The following is a 17,045-nucleotide window of genomic DNA, read 5'->3' as shown; positions in this document are numbered from 1 at the left end:
GCTGCAAAGCGCCCCGCTCCCTCCGTGGGCTGGGGGACTTTAGGTCCCCAGCTGCCCTCGGATGGTCCATCGGGAGCTCCCCATCCATCCCATCCCCAAGGGAGAAGGATGGAGGCGAAGGGAACCCTGAATCTCATGCCCGGGGGATGCAGGACGCCGTGGGAACCGCAGGCACCCACAGTGGCAGCGTCCCCAGCGCGGGACATGGAGGTGGCTCAGGGATGGGAGCGTTTTCTGCGGCGCTGCCCCGGAGCCTGAATTGCCCTGGGAGGGACGGGACCAACCCCGAGGGGCTGCGGGGATGGGGGCTGCTCCCCTTCCCCGGGGGGCTGCGCCGCTGCCTCCCCTGCCGCACGCAGCCCCGGCGCCGAGGGCACCGCCGCAGGCACCCGGCCTGGGTCAGCCAGCGCTAAACGCACACGCAAAGGACAAGGACACGTGTGTGCGCGCACACTCAGGGGGCACAAGCATGTGCAGGCAGCCGGCACGTCACAGGCGGAAAACACGTGCAGCACCAGCACCTGGTGCAGACACTCAGGGCAGGGGCAAAGATGCAGATGCTGAGCACGTGATACGTGCACAGAGCGTGTGTTGCACACACTGAACATGTGTTACAGACACTGAGCACGCGTTGCATGCACTGAGCACGTTACACGCACTGAGCATGTGCTGCATGCACTGATCACGTTACACGCACTGAGCACATATTACATGCACTGATCATGTTGCATGCACTGAGCACGTGTTAAATGCACCGAGCATGTTGCACGCACGGAGCATGTGTTGCATGCACTGAGCACGTGTTACATGCACTGATCATGTGTTGCATGCACTGAGCATGTTGCATGCACTGAGCGCATTACATGCACTGATCACATGTTGTATGCACTGAGCATGTGCTGCATGCACTGATCACATGCATGGACTGAGCATGTGTTGCATGCACTGAGCATGTTACATGCAGCAATCCCATGTTGCATGCACTGAGCACGTGTTGCGTGCACTGAGCACGTATTACATGCACTGATCACATTGCATGCACTGAGCACGTGTTGCATGCACTGAGCACGTATTACGTGCACTGATCACATTGCATACACTGAGCACATGTTAAATGCAGTGAGCATGTGCTCCATGCACTGATCACATGTTGCATGCACTGAGCACGTATTACATGCACTGATCACACTGCATGCACTGAGCACGTGTTGCGTGCATTGAGCACGTGTTGCATGCACTGATCACATATTACATGCACTGAGCATGTGCTGCATGCACTGATCACGTGTTGCATACACTGAGCACATTACATGCACTGAGCACGTGTTGCATGCACTGATCACCTGTTACATGCACTGAGAGTGTTGCATGCACAGAGCATGTGTTGCATGCACTGAGCATGTGCTCCATGCACTGATCACATGTTGCATGCACTGAGCACGTGTTACATGCACTGATCACACTGCATGCACTGAGCACGTGTTGCGTGCACTGAGCACGTGTTGCATGCACTGATCACTTGTTACATGCACTGAGCATGTGTTGCATGCACTGAGCACATGTTGCATGCACTGATCATGTGCTGCATGCACTGATCACATGTTGCATGCACTGAGCACGTGTTGCGTGCACTGAGCGCATTACATGCACCGAGCACACATTGCCCGCACTGATCACGCGTCCTGGCCCTCAAGCCCAGGCGCAGACACCAAATGCTGGGGCAAACACGGTGTGACACGCACCCACTCAGGGCCAGGCTTCCGCAGGGACACCCTGTCACCTCCTCTGCTACCACCATCTCCGCCACCAACGTGTCTCCGAGGAATCCTGCAGGTTCTCGCTGCCCAAAGGGTGTCCCCAAGAGGTGGGACCCAGACCCAGCTGAAGGGCTCAGCCATGGGTGCCCTACAGGACACCCAAGCCCAGCTGGCAGAAACGGCCATTAAGGGAAGCTTGGCTGGTGGGGGGGCTGAGGAGAACTTGCCTGGGTCATGGAATGGGGCAGGGAGAGGGTTGGGGGGGGTCCTGGGGGAGGAAAGGATGGGGAGGACAGATGGACAAAGGCATGAGTGGAGGGACAGGGAGGCTGCTGAGGGGTGGGTGGGCGGGTGGATGGATGGGCGGAGGGAGGGATGGAGAGATGGGTGGTGGGATGGGTGGAGGGATAGAGGGAGGGATGGGTGGAAGGGTGGTGGGATGGATGGATGGATGGATGGATGGATGGATGGATGGATGGGTGGGTGGTGGGAGGGAGGGAGGGATGGATGGAGGAAGGGATGAATGGAGGGAGGGAGGGAGGGAGAGAGGAAGGTACAGATGAGGGGACAATGGATGGACGGATGAATGGATGGATGGATGGATGGATGGATGGATGGATGAATGGATGGATGAGGGAGGGATGGATGGGTTGTAGGATGAATGAGGGAATGGATACGGGGGTGTATGGGGAGATGGATGGACAGAGGATGGATGGATTGATGGATGGATGAGGGGATGGATGGAAGGAGGGAGGGAGGGATAGGTGGAGGGAGGGATGGAAGAATAAGTGAGTGGGTAGATGGATGGGTGGATGGATGGGGAGATGAATGGATGGATGGATGGATGGATGGATGGATGGATGGATGGATGGATGGGAGGATGGATGGATGGATGGATGGATGGATGGATGGATGGATGAACAGGTGAGTGGATGGATGGAGGGAGGGATGGATGGGTTGTGGAATGGATGGGGGGATGGATGGGGAGATGGATGGATGGAGGGAGGGATGGATGGATGGATGGATGGATGGATGGATGGATGGGAGGATGGATGGATGGATGGATGGATGGATGGATGGATGGATGGAGGAACAGGTGAGTGGATGGATGGAGGGAGGGATGGATGGGTTGTGGAATGGATAGGGGGATGGATGGGGAGATGGATGGATGGATGGATGGATGGATGGATGGATGGGGATGGATGGATGGGGGTTGATGAGTATCTGGACGAAGTCGAGCGCTGATGGCATTTCATGGCTCATGGCTGTGGTTTGGTGTCAGGTCCCCGCTCCCCTGCCTGCAGGGTGCTCTGCCTGCAGAGCCCTGGCCACCAGCAGCCCCATGGGACACCCTGATGCAGCAGAAAGGGACAGGGGCCATGGAGCCAGGGGTGGCAGGAGCTTTTCCTCTCTTCCCCGACACCCGGGTCCTCGCCCAGGCACAGCAACGAGGGGCCCAAGCCCCACACAGATGAGGCCAGGGCTTGTGTGGGGCTGGTGTTGAGAGGCGGCGGGGACATGGGGGGGTCTCCACTCCATCTCCATCTCGGCGGTTCCACCACGCTTTGCTGGTGGTGCCGCCAGCGCCGCCGCCGCCGCCGCAAACCCGCAACCCCGGCAGTGCCTGCGGGTGATTGACAGCCCTCTCCCACGCATGACTCACCGCCCGGCCCCCCCGGGGGGCTCAGCAGCAGGAGGGGGCGGTGGGACACCCACCCAGGGCCACCGCAGGCAGCTCAGTGGGCGAGCGATGCTCCCAGCGCTGCGGTCGCACCCCCTTGCCTACCGCTGCCCACACGTCTCCGCATCCCCGCATCCCCCCACCCCTGCATCCCCGCATCCTTGCATCTCCGCATCCCTGCATTCCCGCATCCCTGCATCCCCGCATCCCTTCATTCTCACATCTCCACATCCCTGCATCTCTGCATCCCCACATCTCTGCATCCCTGCATTCTTGCATCCCTGCATTCCCGCATCCCTGCATTCCCGCACCTCCGCATCCCCACATTCCTGCATCCCCGCATTCCTGCACCCCTGCATCTCTGCATCCCCACTTCTCCACATCCCCACATCTCTGCATCCCCGCATCCCCACATCCCTGCATTCTCACATCTCCGCATCCCTGCATCCCCGCATCCCTGCATTCTTGCATCCCTGCATTCCCACATCTCCGCATTCCTGCATCCCCGCATTCCTGCATCCCCACACCTCTGCATCCCCACATCCCTGCATTCTCACATCTCCGCATTCCTGCATCTCTGCATCCCTACACCCCTGCGTCCCTGTATCCCTGCATCCCTGCACCCCCGCATCCCTGCACCCCCACATCCCCGCAAGCCTGCATCCGCACATCGCTGCATCCCTGCATCCCTGGGTACCGGGCAGAGGGACCAGGCCACCTCCTGCAGGCCCAGGCTGAGCTCCAAGGACATTCCCAGCAGGGATGGCTGCCAGGACGGGTTTTCATGGCACGGGCCAAGGTGGCGGACACCGGGGACTCCCCTGGGTGGCATCCAGCGCCCTGCGCCAGCCCCGCGATGCCACGGGAAGGTGGGAGCAGGCTAGGGAGGGGGGGACTGCAAACTCTTGCCCCCCGGAGCCACCTTCCATCATCCGGTGCTGGCACAGCATCCCGGCTCAGCAGAGGAGGGGGACCGTCAGACCAGGGTGTCACCGCTCCGTCCCCGGAAAGCGGCTTGGCAGCTCGCTGCCCGCTCCGTGGCATCACCCATGGGCTCGCCAGCCCCCGCTTGTGCCCCGCCACCCCCTCCCCTCCCCGCGGCCAGCAGAGACCTGGACACCTCCACGCCGTTACCCCAAAAACCTTTAATATCACCGAGAGGCGGCAGCAGGGAGCGGGGGCAGCTCCTGCCACCCCTCACCCTGTGTCCCCCCCCCCCAACTCCAGCACAGGCTGGAGCCGGGGATGGGGGGGGGGGGCGGGCAGAGGCCGGATTCACCCCCTCTCCCCGATGCGGAGGGACGCAGAGGCTCTTGTCACCCTGCCATGGGGACCCTGGGGATAGGGCACCCCCTCCCCGGGAGGGACGGGAGCATCCTGATGCCGGTTCCGAGCATCCCACGGGAAGGGCTGCTGCCGCCTGCCTTTGTGGGTTTAAAGGAAAGAGATTTAAAAATAGAGGGAGGAGGAGGAGGAGGAGGAGGAGGAAGAGCCCCCGGCCCAAAAGCAGGCAGGGTGCGGGCTCGGGTGGGCTGGCACTGCCTGGTCCCCGTGGGCTGCCCGGCCGTGGCTCCCGGGACCCGTTCCGCCGTCGAGTGGGTGGCCTGGCTACCATTTCCCCCCCTTCCTGGTCGCCCGTGGGTCACCATGGGGGGAGACGAGAGGGTCCGGCGGAGGCCGCGGAGCCGGCGGGACCCCCGGCGGGTGGCGGGGTGCGGAGCTGGCGCGGGTCCCCCAGGGCTGCCCCGCTGGCGGACGAACCTGCGGCACAAGGGGAGAGCAAAGGGTCGGCCAAGGGGACCCCCCGCCCCCCCCGCAGGGGGACACGGTGGGGGGACACAACCGTGCGTGCATGCGTGTGCCTGTGTCCCCAAGGCGGGGTGGCAATGGGACAGCCACCTCGGAGCGTGCTGGGATGGGGGTGCAGGCAGGGATGGGGATGATGATGATGGGGATGGGGGTGCCGGCAGGTACGATGATGATGATGATGATGATGATGATGATGATGATGATGATGATGATGGGGATGATGGGGATGGGGCAGGGGGTGCAGTCAGGGATGATGATGATGATGGGGATGGGGGTGCAGTCAGGGATGATGATGATTGGGATGGGGATGGGGATTAGGATGGGGGTGCAGGCAGGGATTATGATGATTATGATGATGGGGATGGGGATGGGGCAGGGGTGCAGGCAGGGAGGGGGCTGAGATGGGGGTGCAGGCAGGGAGGGGGCTGTGATAGGGGTGCAGGCAGGGATGATGATGATGATGGTGATGATGATGATGGGAATGGGGATGGGGGTGCAGGCAGGGATGATGGTGATGATGATGGGGATGGGGATTGGGATGGGGGGTGCAGGCAGGGATGATGATGATGACGACGACGATGACAGGGATGGGGGTGCAGGCAGGGAGGGGCTGGGATGGGGTGCAGGCAGGGATGATGATGATGATGATGATGATGATGACGGGGATGGGGGTGGCAGGCAGGGAGGGGCTGGGATGGGGGTGCAGGCAGGGATGATGATGATGATGATGATGATGATGATGATGGGGATGGGGGTGGCAAGCAGGGAGGGGCTGGGATGGGGGCGCAGGCAGGGATGATGATGATGATGGGAATGGGGATGGGGGTGCACGCGGGGATGATGATGATGACGACAATGATTATGATGATGGTGATAGGGATGGGGATGGGGGTGCAGTCAGGGGTGATGATGATGATGATGATGATGATGATGGGGATGGGGGTGCAGGCAGGGATGATGGTGATGATGACGGGGATGAGGCAGGGGGTGAAGGCAGGGAGGGTGGCAACACTCACCTGGCGTGTCAGGCCTCCTGCTCAGACGTTTCGCAGGAGCTGGGGACAGAGAGCAGAAAGGTCCCCGTGAGTCCCCGGCATCCCCTGCGTTGGGGCATCAAAGGGGGATGGCCTCCTTGGCCACCAGGGCACATTGCTGACTCGTGGGCAACCTGTTGCCCACCAGGACTCCCAGGTCCCTCTCTGCAGAGCTGCTCTCCAGCAGGTCAGCCCCAACCTGTCCTGGTGCGGGGGGTTGTTCCTCCCCAGGGGCAGGACCCTACACTTGCCCGTGTTGAACTCCATCAGGTTCCTCTCCACCCAACTCTCCACCTGCCCAGGTCTGGCTGGATGGTGGCACGGCCTTCTGGGGTGTCACCCACCCCTCCCAGCTTTACTACCAAACTTCGTTAAATCAATAAATATATGGCTATCAATAAACATATCGCTATCAATAAACGTAGCACTGCTTCTCTCTGCCCACGACACTTACCCATGAGGGTGCCACAGCAGTGCCACCAGCCCTGCTGAAGTCATGGTAGCCAACGTCCCTGCTGTCCCCCCCCACAAAACATCCCTGCTGGCCCCCCACACCGTCCCTGCTGGCTCCCCACACACCCCATCCCTGCTGTCCCCACACCCCGTCCCTGCTGTCCCCCCCCCAAAAATCGTCCCTGCTGTCCCCACAAAATGTCCCTGCTGTTCCCACACTGTCCCTGCTGTCCCCCTCCCACAAAACATCCCTGCTGTGTCCCCCACACACCGTCCCTGCTGTCCCCACACACACACACACAATGTCCCTGCTGTCCCCACACAGCCCCCGCCAAGCGCAGCCCCCAGCAAAGCCCCGGAGGAGCCTCCCTGCTGCCCCCCCCCCCCCCCCCCATTATAAACCTGAGCCTGGGAGGGGGTCCTGGGGCATACACAGCCCTGGGGGCACCGGGGCAGTGACGGTACCACTGTGGGACACCCCCCCGGCAATGACAGTGCCACCGGTGGGACCCCCCGCCCCCCCCCCGCACAACCACCTCCTCAGGTTTATAACAGCAAGGCTGCGACACCCAGGGCCAGCACCGGCGTGACGGGGGGGTGGGGGGGGTGCCCGGCATGTGACAGCCCCCCGGGAGGGACAGCTGTCGCACAGACAGACAGACAGACAGACAGCAGGACAAGGCGGGGGGGGCGATTTGTCACCGGGGGGGGGGGTGGGGGGTGTTTCGGAGAAATCACCCTTGTTAATGGGGGAATTCGGGAGCCGGGCAGCATCCTCTCTTCTTGCATCACACGGTTTGGGACACCCCCACAGCCGGGAGACACCCCCCCCTCCTCCGCCCCAGGCCGGACAGGGCACCCAAAGGGGGTCATCCACACCCCCCCAAAAAATCATCCACCCCCACAAAGGATCATCCACACACCCCCCCCCAGCTCTCTCCGGGGTGGCCGGAGGCTGATGCTGGTACATAAGGAAGGGGAGGAGGGATGCGTGTGTTTGTGTCCCCCCACCCCTTTCCCCAGGTTTGGGGACCGGGATGTCCCACCCCGGCGTGTGATGCAGGCCAGATGCGGGACACCCCCGCAAGCCGCGACGTTGTGTCCCCCCGCCCCCGCCACGCCGTGTCACTCACGGTTAGGGGGTCAGTAGCGCAAGCGGCCACACTGTTCCTCATCTCGCTCTCGCTGCCCCGCAGCGGGATGAGGGAGACGGTACCCAACCTGGCGTCCTGCGGCGACCGCGACGCCCGCGTCTTGCACCGCTCCGAAGGCCACAGGGCCCCGCCGTTCTGGGGACGAGAGGGTTTTGGGTCCTCGGCCACCCCCGGGGGACATCTCCTTCCTCCCCCCCCCCGACTCCCGCCGGGATGCGGGTATTTCGGGATGCTTGGCTACCCCTAACGGGTTCCTGCTAGCCAAGCATCCCTCTGGGTAGACCTGGAACAGGGTGTCCCTTCCCTACCTGAACGTGGAGGAAGGTGGCAAACCACTCCCGCAGGTCGGCCTGGGTGTCACAGCACAGGTACCTGTGGGGACACGGTGTCAGCGGCCGGTGGGGACGGCGGGGTGCAGTGGGGAGGGGACACGGGGACACCCGGCTGCTCCAGCCACCGCTGGGGACGACGCCGGGCCCCGAGACGCTGAGGTCTCGCAGAGCCCAGGGGACCGAAGGGGACAAGTCAGGCAGCCCGGTGGCATCTTGAGCGGGTCCGTGGGTGCCCATAGAACTCCCCAGCCCCGGCAGCGGGTCCCTCTGTCCCCAGTGTGTCCCCGTGTCCCCAGCCCTGCCCTCACCATTGCTGCTTCTCGTGCTTCTCGTTCTCGTAGAAGACGGTGAAGCCCCAGCTGGAGGGGGGAGAAGGGAAAAACGCGACGGGGGGCTGATGGCACACACTGCCCTGCCATTGCGCCAGTGCTCCGGGGGGGGAACAAAACAACCCCCCCCATCCCTGCGACCCACCCCCCCACTAGTTCCTGCGAACCCCCCCCACTCCTCCAACCACCCGCATCCCCACTCGCCGTCCTCCTCCTTGCAAGTCACCTCCATGCGAGCCACCCTTGCGGTCCCCCCCCCAGCCCTGAGACATTCCCCCCCCCCGCCTGGCAACCCCCCCAAGACTGAGACCTCCCCCAGCCCCACAATCCCCCCCCAGCCCTGAAACCCCCCCAGCCCTGCAAACCCCCCCCCAGCCCCGCAACACCCCAGCTCTGCAACACCCCCCACACTGTAACCCCCCCAGCCCTGCAAAACCCCCAGCTCTGCAAAACCCCCCCAACACTGTAACCCCCCCTCAGTCCTGCAACCCCTCCCAATACTGCAGACCCCCCCAGCCCTGCAACCCCACAACCCTGCAACCCCCCAGCTCTGCAACGCCCCCCACACTGTAACCCCCCCCGGCCCTTCGACCCCTCCAGCTCTGCAACCCCCCCAGCCAGGCAACCCCCCCCCGCCCTACAATCCCCCCCTAACACTGTAACCCCCTCCAGCTCTGCAACCCCCCCTAATATTGTAACCCCCTCCAGCCCTCTAACCCCCCCCAAGGCCTGCAAGCCCCCCAGCCCCGCAAACCCCCCCCCAGCCCTGCAAATCCCCAGCCCTGCAACCCCCACCCCAATACTGCAAACCCCCCCCAGCCCTGCGACCCCCCCAACACTGTAAACCCCCAGCCCTGCAATCCCCCCCACTCTGCAACCCCCCCAATAATGTAACCCCCCCAGCCCTGGAAACCCCCCAGCCCCGCAACCCCCTCAGCTCTGCAACCCCCACCCCAATACTGCAACCCCCCCAGCCCTGCGACCCCCCCAACACTGTAACCCCCCCAGCCCTGCAACCCCCCAGCCCTGCAACCCCCCCAGTCCTGCAGCTCCCCCCCCAATATTGCAACCCCCCCAGCCCTGCGACCCCCCCAACACTGTAACCCCCCCAGCCCTGCAAACCCCCCAGCCCTGCAACCCCCTCAGCTGTGCAATCCCCCCCCGCCAACACTGTAACCCCCCCAGCCCTGCAACCCCCCAGCTCTGCAACCCCCACCCCAATACTGCAACCCCCCCCCCAGCCCTGAACCCCCTCCCACCCTGCGCCCCCGAGACCTGCGGCCGCGCTGCCCGGCCCCAGGGGTGCCCACCCAACCCCCGGGGGGGGACGCGTTTCCTGCCCCCGCAGGGGATTTGGAGCCCCCCAGCAGGGCTGCGCGGCTCATCGCACGCTCACAGGCGCACGCTGACACACACACGCACGCTGAGGTGCACGCACCCGCGCGCATTGCATGCGCACACCCGCACGCGTACACTCGCACACGCACGTACACGTATGCACACGCCTACGCGCGTGTACAAAGCACGCTGACACGCACACACACGCGTGCACACACATATAGAGATGCACAAACACGCACACACGTACACAGCTCCCCGGCATGCACGCACGCACACGCGCGCACACATGCACATAAGTGTCTGCACATGCACGCACAGGGACGCAACTCGCTGTCGTGCACGCACACACATGCACACGCATACACACGTGTGCAAAACTTCCTCACACACACCCGCGTGCGCACACACACGCCCGCGCACTCATCTACAGACGCATGCACGCACATACTGACACGCATGCGCGCACACGGCTGTGGACACGCGTGCACATACACATCTACACATGCACAACTTGTCGACGCACACACCCACACACACACAAGCCCGTGCACTCATGTGAACACGCATGCACACGCATACCGACATGCATGCGCACACACACACATGCATATACACATGCACACACACAGCTACACACGCACACACGCGTGCACAACTTGCTGAATGCAGGCACACACCCACATATACACACACACCCCCATGCACTCCTGTGCACACGCATGCGCACACAATACCGACGTGCGTGCACACGCACAGACACCGACACGCACGCACACGGGCACGACTCGCTGACATGCACGCACACACACACACACACGCATACACACACGCCCATGTGCTGACATGCATGCACCCACACACGCACACACTGACGTGCGTGCACGCACGCATCTACACATGCACGTGCACACACGTGCACAACACGTTGACATGCACACGCACATGCCCATGGACTAATATGCACAGGCATGCACACGCACACTGACACACACACACGTGCCCATGCGCTCGTGTGCACACGCGTGCACACACGGCCTGCTGACACGCACGCACACGCACAGACACTGGCATGCGCGCACGCACACGTATACACATGCACACGCACACACGTGCGCAACTCACCGACATGCACATGCACACACATGCGCATACACACATGCCCGTGCGCTGACATGCATGCACCCACACACGCACACACTGACGTGCGTGCACGCACACACACGCACACGCACACGTGCACAACCTGCTGACGCGCACACGTGTGCCCTTGCACTCCCACACGCGCGCACTGACCCGCGTGCACACGGACGCCGACACGCACGCGCGCGCTTAGGCAGGCGCGTGTCCACACACTCCCACGTACGCGCCCTCCCACGCGTGCGCACACTCACACTCACACTCACACTCACACTCGTGTCCCAGCCGCTGGCCGCGGGCAGGGGAGGGGACAGGGCTGTCGCCAGCCCCGCAGCTGGCAGCGGGCGGCAGCAGCGTCCTGCGAGGCTGCTCTGACACCTGGCGGCAGCAGGCGCGGGCAGCAGGAGACGTGTCCCCGCAGCCGCAGCTGTCCCCGTCCCCATCCCCATCTCCATCCGTGTCCCTGGCCCCGTCCCTTATCCCTTAACCCCATCCTCATCCCTGTTCCGGTCCCGTTCCCATCGCTGTCCCTGTCCCCATCCCCGTCTCCATACCTGTCCCCATCTCCGTCTCTATCCCTATCCCCGACCTCATCTCCATCCCTGTCCCTGTCCCCATCCCCATCCCTATGTCCGTCCTCATCCCTGTCCCCACCCCCATCTCCGGCCCTGGCCCTGGCCCTGTCCCCAGCCCTATCCCTGTCCCCTTCCTCATCCCTGTCCCCATCCCCATCCCTGTCCCTGTCCTCATCCCCATCCCGATCCCTATCCCCATCCCTATCCCCATCCCCGTCCTTATCCCTGTCTCCATCCCCAATTCCATCCCTGTCCCCATGTCTATCTCCATCCCTGTCCCCATCTCCATCCCTGTCCCTGTCCTCATCCCTGTCCCTCTCTCCATCTTCATCCCCAGCCTCGTCCCCATCCCATCCCCGTCCCCAGCCCTGTCCCTGCCCCTGTCCCATCCCTGTCCCCATCCTCATCCTCATCCCTGTCGCCATCCTCATCCTCATCCCTGTCCATGTCTCCCTCCCTATCCCCATCCTCATTCCTGTCCCTATCCTTGTCCCTGTCTCCGTCCCTGTCTCCATCCCTGTCCCTAGATCTCCATTTTCACCTCCATTGTCATCCCCATCCCATCCCTGTCCCTGTCCTCATCCCTGTCCCCATCCCATCCCATCCCATCCCATCCCTGTCCCCATCCCATCCCTGGCCCCAGCCCCAGCCCCGTCCCCATCTCATCCCTGTCCCATCCCTGTCCCCGTCCCCAGCCCTGTCCCCGTCCCCATCCCATCCCTGTCCCTGTCCCCATCCCTGTCCCCACGTCCCCGCGTCGCCTCTCACCACGTCGGGGGCCGGAGCTTCTTCTTGATGCCCAGGTAGACCTTCAGGTTCCTGACGGGCCACTCCTTCTCCGGCTTGTGACTCTGGGGACAGAGGGACCCACACCGCGTTGGGGACCCTTTGCCACCGGGACCCCCTCCCCGGCAGGGAGGAGAAGCCGTAGGGCTGCGGTGACGGGGACGGGGCAGAGCCACCACCCGTGGCAGAGGGATGCGGGACGTGTCCCTGCGGCGGCGTCCCCCCGACGCGGTGCCAGCCGCCGTCGGAGCGGGGACCAGCGCTGGCACGTTGTGACGGGGTCTCGAGAGCCTGGCACCGGACGTCCCCCACGGGGACACCCATGTCATACCCGTCCTCAGCATCACGGACGGGGCGCCGGTGGCCCCAGACCGTGTCCCCAAATGTCACCCCGCCGGCACGGCACGGCTGAAGGCGGCTGCCCCCGGCGTCACCCGCCACCAGCAGACGTTTGGAAGGGGCAAAGCCCCCCTCTCACCCAGGCCCGCCCCCCCCGCCTCGCCATGCCGCATGAGCCATGCTCCGGCAGCGGGTGACACCATGGGGACCCCTCCTGGTATGTCCCCGTCCCCCCCCAGCCTGCGTTGGCGTGCAAGCGGCGCGACTTACAAGAGCCCGATCCAATGCCCGCGGGATGGGGGGGCCCCATCCCCTTCCCCGGCCGTGGCACCCCCACATCGGGGCACTCTGGGGGGGGGCTGGCGGCAGCGGGGGGGGGGGCGGGGGGGGGCTGTTTCAGGCCCCGCAGCACCCCACGGCCTGAGGCTGCGGCGATGGGCTACGGGATTGGATTTGGGATAGCCCCCGGGCAGCCTTGTAAGGGCAGAGGGCGCGGGGCCCCCCTGCGCCCCACTGAGCCCCCCCGCGCCCCGCTGAGCCCCCTGGCTCCTCTACTCACCGTCTCCGCGGGGGGGCCGCGCTGCCGCAGGCTCTGTGACACAGAGGAGGGGGGTTAAAGCGGCCGGGGTGGGGGGGGAGAGGGGGGCACCCCCCCACGGACCCCACGCTGCTGGCCGTGGGCAGGGGATGGGGGGTGGCAACGGTGTGACAGCAGGGGGGGCGGGGAGAAGATGTCCCCAGGTGGGACGCTGGTGTCCCCCCCCTTGCGCCCCCGCACGGCCTCAAAGCCGGCTGCGGGGCTGATCTGGGCACCATCCCCGTCTGGGGGTGACCGCGCTGTGGGGGGCAGCCCCACGGCTGCCTGCCCTGCCAGCCCCACGGCTGCCTGCACTGCCTGTGCCATGCCAGCCCCATGGCCGCCTGCAGTACCAGCCCCACAGCTCCCTGCAGGGCCTGTGCCATGCCAGCCCCACGGCTGCCTGCAATCCTGTGCCATGCCAGCCCCATGGCTGCCTGCAGTACCAGCCCCACAGCTGCCTGCAGGGCCTGTGCCATGCCAGCCCCACAGCTGCCTGCAATCCTGTGCCATGCCAGCCCCATGGCCACCTGCAGTGCCAGCCCCACAGCTGCCTGCCATCCCGTGTGATGCCAGCCCCATGGCTGCCTGTGATGCCTGTGTGATGCCAGCCCCATGGCTGCCTGCACTGCTGGGGTCAGCCCCATGGCTGCCTGCAATCCTGTGCCATGCCAGCCCCATGGCTGCCTGCACTGCCTCTATGATGCCAGCCCCACTGCTGCCCGCCCCATGGCTGCCTGCAGTGCCTGTGCCATGCCAGCTCCATCACTGCCTGCAGTGCCAGCCCCATGGCTGCCTGCACCGCTGGGGTCAGCCCCATAGCTGCCTGCAGTCCTGTGCCATGCCAGCCCCACGGCTGCCTGCAATGCTTGTGTGATGCCAGCCCCATGGCAGTCTGCAGTGCCAGCCCATCACTGCCAGTGATGCCAGCCCCACGGCTGCCAGCAATCCTGTGTGATGCCAGCCCCATGGCTGCTTGAAATGCCAGCCCCACCACCGCCTGCAGTGCCAGCCCCATGGCTGCCTGCACTGCTTGTGCCATGCCAGCCCCACGGCTGCCTGCATTGCCTCTGTGATGCCAGCCCCATTGCTGCCAGCCCCATGGCTGCCTGCAGGGCCTGTGCCATGCCAGCCCCATCACTGCCTGCAGTGCCAGCCCCATGGCTGCCGGAAGGGAAGGGAAGGGAAGGGAAGGGAAGGGAAGGGAAGGGAAGGGAAGGGAAGGGAAGGGAAGGGAAGGGAAGGGAAGGGAAGGGAAGGGAAGGGAAGGGAAGGGAAGGGAAGGGAAGGGAAGGGAAGGCTCACCCGCACTTCCTTGTAGAGGCGCAGGCAGGTGTGGTTGAGGATGAAGTAGCGGTCGTGGAAGCCGGTGCTCAGGCCCAGCCCCAGCAGGTTCCTCTCCTCCCGAAACTTCATCATGCCGTGCTTGCAGTCGCCCACTCTGCTGGCTGGGGGCACACGCCTGAGCGGCTCCGGCCCCCCAGGGGGGTCAGGCCCCCCCAGGAAGGGTCCCGTGGGGCGATAGCAAGGGAACACCCCCCACCCTCACCACCATGGCGGGCTGCTGCCTGCTCCCAGCCCAGGCAGGGCAGGCAGGACCATGTGCCCCCCCTGCGCCCAGCCATGACCCCATATGGGGGGTCCCAGCCACGCGCTAACTGGGCCGGTGCTGGGAACACCACCAGCGGGAGGCAGCCAGGGGATGGCTGATCCCGGGGGGGTTTCTCTGCAGGGTCGGCAGGACAGGGAGCATCCTGCCCACCCCGTGCTGGCAGGGAGGCGACGCTGGATCCATCCCCATCCCCATCCCATCCCCATCTCCATCCCATCCTGTCCCCATCCCATCCCACCTTATCCCCATTCCATCCCTATCTCATCCCATCCCATCCCCATCCCACTCCAGCTCATCCCCATCCCATCCCCATCCCATCCCATCCTATCACATACCATCCCCATCCCATACCTGTCCCATCCCATCCCCATCCCACTCCATCCCATCTCCATCCCCATCCCATCCCCATTCCACCCCATCCCCATCCCATCCCCATCTATCCAATGCCATCCTCATCCTATCCTATCCCTATCCATCCCATCCCCATCCCCATCCCATCCTATTCCCATCCCCATCCCATTCCCATCCCCATCCCATCCCGTCCCCACCCCAACCCATCTTATTCCCACCCCATGCCCATCCTATCCCATCCCTTTTCCAACCCATCCCTGTCCCCATCCCATCCCCATCCCCATCCCATCCTATTCCCATCTCCATGCCCATCCCATCCCCATCCTACTTCCACTCCATCCCATCCCCATCCCATCCCTGTCCCATCCCATCTCCATCCCCATCCCCATCCCCATCCCATCCCGTCCCCATCCCGCTCCATCCCCATCTATTCCATCCCATCCCCAACCCACTCCATCCCACCCCACTCCATCCCGTCTCCATCCCCATCCCAACCCGTCTCATCCCTATCCCCACCCCATCCCATCCCCATCCCATCCCCATCCCATCCCGCCCCCTCCCTCCCCTCCCTGCCAGCTCCCGGCCCCCCCCAGCCCCTCACCGAGGTAGATGAGCATGTTCTCCATGGACATCTGCTTCTTCACCACCAGGTAACTCTCCGTCCCCAGGCAGTGCAAAATGGGCAGCACTTTTTCCGAGTAGTGCAGGGGCCGTTCTGTCGGGAAGGGGGAGAGTCGGGGTCAGGCAGCCCACCGGGGGCTGCCACCCACCAAGGAGGGGGTGACACACGGGTCCCCAGAGCCTGCCAAGGGACGGTCCTGCCTGTCCCCGCCGCCACCGCCGCCTTTTAATGGCGCTTGTTCCCCCTCGCTAATTGTCCCCTGGGGAGGGGACTTTCGGCCCGCGCTGGGTGACCCGCGGGGACTGCAAGGTGGCTGAGGAGCCAGCGCCCGCCAGCGCCCGCCATTGCGACACACGGGGCGGGGGGGGTGGGGGGGGTGTTCCACAACACGCCGGCCACCGCGGGCAGCCCCTGTGACCCCCGCACGCGTGCCGGCAAAAATATGCGGGGAGGGCGAGTCACGCGTTCCGTGCGAGTTCGGAGGTGAATATTCCATTCGAGGCGAATTTTAGCCCCCGCGCAGCCTGAGGATCCTCCTGTTTTCGTAAGGGGTTGGGGGTTGCTGGGCTGAGCTCGGGGTTCCGGGCGGGGGGGGAAAAGGGGAGGTGGGACTGACGGCGTGGAGTCGGCGAGGACCAAAACTGCTCAGCGGAGGCTTTCAGGGATGTCCACGGGCACCCCGGGGCTGTTCCCTTTGGTGGCCGGAGAGCCCAGACACCCCCGCCAAGCTTCAGAGGCGTTTGAAGCCCTAAGGTTTGGGTCCTGGCCCAAACCACCAGCCCACCTGCGGCGCTTGGCCACGGCGAGCAAAGTTGCGGCATCACAGCCATCCTCTCCCAAGCGCCTGGAGTTCATCCCAGCATTTCTCCCTGGGGCAGTCCCCATGGGAGCCTTCTCATCCCCCTCCGCATCTCCATCTCCATCTGCATCTCCACCTCCATCCCCGTCCCCAACTCCGTCTCCATCGCCATCCCCATCCCCAATTCCATCTCCATCCCCACCGCCATCTCCATCTCCATCCCCAACTCCATCTCCATCCGTATCCCCAGCCCCATCTCCATCTCCATCCCCATATCCATCCCCACGCTCATCCCCAATTCCATCTGCATCCTCATCCCCAACTCCATCTCCACCTGGATCCCCATGCCCATCTCCA

The 17,045-nt window shown here is 64.3% G+C and overlaps 1 protein-coding gene across 9 annotated transcripts in view; it reads right to left on the bottom strand.

Moving 5' to 3' along the window:
• Positions 1-4,565: 4,565 nt before the first annotated feature.
• Positions 4,566-17,045, bottom strand: part of ARAP1 (ArfGAP with RhoGAP domain, ankyrin repeat and PH domain 1) — a 58,698-nt gene continuing 46,218 nt past the window's right edge. For 3 of the 9 annotated variants that reach the window (XM_074572211.1, XM_074572213.1, XM_074572212.1), the window contains exons 27-35: positions 15,869-15,982; positions 14,610-14,752; positions 13,287-13,319; positions 12,371-12,453; positions 8,529-8,579; positions 8,197-8,260; positions 7,868-8,023; positions 6,264-6,302; positions 4,566-5,199 (exon numbers count right to left, since the gene is read on the bottom strand). In XM_074572211.1, coding sequence (XP_074428312.1) covers positions 6,285-6,302; positions 7,868-8,023; positions 8,197-8,260; positions 8,529-8,579; positions 12,371-12,453; positions 13,287-13,319; positions 14,610-14,752; positions 15,869-15,982 — 662 coding nt within the window. In that variant the 3' untranslated portion in view covers positions 4,566-5,199; positions 6,264-6,284. Of the gene's footprint in view, positions 5,200-6,263; positions 6,303-7,867; positions 8,024-8,196; positions 8,261-8,528; positions 8,580-12,370; positions 12,454-13,286; positions 13,320-14,609; positions 14,767-15,868; positions 15,983-17,045 lie in introns of all 9 variants that reach the window. The other 6 variants (XM_074572214.1, XM_074572216.1, XM_074572218.1 and 3 more) reach the window with 4 other exon arrangements.

Source organism: Larus michahellis, chromosome 1, assembly GCF_964199755.1.
Source record: "Larus michahellis chromosome 1, bLarMic1.1, whole genome shotgun sequence".
Classification (NCBI taxonomy): domain Eukaryota; kingdom Metazoa; phylum Chordata; class Aves; order Charadriiformes; family Laridae; genus Larus; species Larus michahellis.
Note: the sequence above shows the minus strand (reverse complement) of the source record. Positions and strands in the feature narration are given on the sequence as shown.